The sequence below is a fragment of the Cyprinodon variegatus genome, unplaced genomic scaffold (assembly GCF_000732505.1).
Source record: "Cyprinodon variegatus isolate N-32 unplaced genomic scaffold, C_variegatus-1.0 Scaffold479, whole genome shotgun sequence".
NCBI classification, from domain to species: domain Eukaryota; kingdom Metazoa; phylum Chordata; class Actinopteri; order Cyprinodontiformes; family Cyprinodontidae; genus Cyprinodon; species Cyprinodon variegatus.
Genome location: NW_015150932.1, coordinates 592,114 through 593,033, shown reverse-complemented (window position 1 = coordinate 593,033; position 920 = coordinate 592,114). Strand labels below are relative to the sequence as shown.

General features: G+C 53.0%; 1 protein-coding gene across 1 annotated transcript in view; it reads left to right on the top strand.

The window, feature by feature from the left end:
* The window catches only part of LOC107094339 (ubiquitin carboxyl-terminal hydrolase 2-like), a 49,178-nt gene extending 48,530 nt beyond the window's left edge, over positions 1-648 (top strand). Inside the window, exon 12 of the mRNA XM_015389894.1 lies at positions 435-648. Within this exon, the coding sequence (XP_015245380.1) occupies positions 435-519 (85 nt within the window). The 3' untranslated portion in view covers positions 520-648. The remainder of the gene's footprint in view (positions 1-434) is intronic.
* The last annotated feature ends 272 nt before the right edge of the window (positions 649-920 follow it).

Below are 920 nucleotides of genomic sequence, written 5' to 3'. Positions count from 1 at the left end.
CACACACACACACACGTACACACACACACACACACGTACACACACACACACACACGTATACACCCATACACACACACGGCTAACCCCACTGAAATATTAAGTGTTTCCCTGCCCTCAGATCTTAATAAGCTGAGACTTTGTCTCCTTGTTAAACAGCAGAGCTCAGTCTGTCTTTGAACGCAGCTCTTTCCCTCCAGACTGACGATGATTGTTTTCTACTTTCAGCTGCTTTAGATCAACAATGAAATGTAAAATAACAGCAAATATAGGGAAAAATAAGTTTAGACTCCAACAGAGATTTGATCCTTAAGAAACGAGTGTAACACAGTTTGTCCGAGTGGTGTTGCCGTATGATGACCTCATAAGAAGGGGCGGGGCTTGAACAGCCGGATCATCCTCGTTTGCCTTCACATGGCCTCTCCTTCTGTTTCCAGGGTAACGCCAATGTCGTCCAGCCAAGTACGCAGCAGCGACGCCTACGTCTTGTTCTACGAGCTGTCCGCCTCCTCGCGGATGTGAGGATCCCTGATGGACCGACTGCTGCGGCTGACGCACACATGGAGGGACGGATGGACCCCAACATTGGCTCCTAACAGCAGCTGGAGAGCAGGACCCGCGGCCCCTGGGAGGACCAGCGACCCCTGGGAGGACCCGTGGCCCCCGGGAGGACCTGCGGCCTCCAGCTGTTTTCTGTCTGTGTGTGCGTGTTTGTGTGTGATGCGCAGCGACAACAGGGCAATAACCCCGATGCACGGACTGCTCCATGTCAGACGTCCCTCTCTATGCACTGCAAACGAACAGTTAGCCCCCCCTGAACATGTCGCCCTCTGGTGGCCAACAGTCACAGCGCAGTTTTAATCTGGTTCATCAGCAGGACTGGTTGAGGTTTCAGAGCCTGCAGCTCAGCCTGGAGTCCTCCA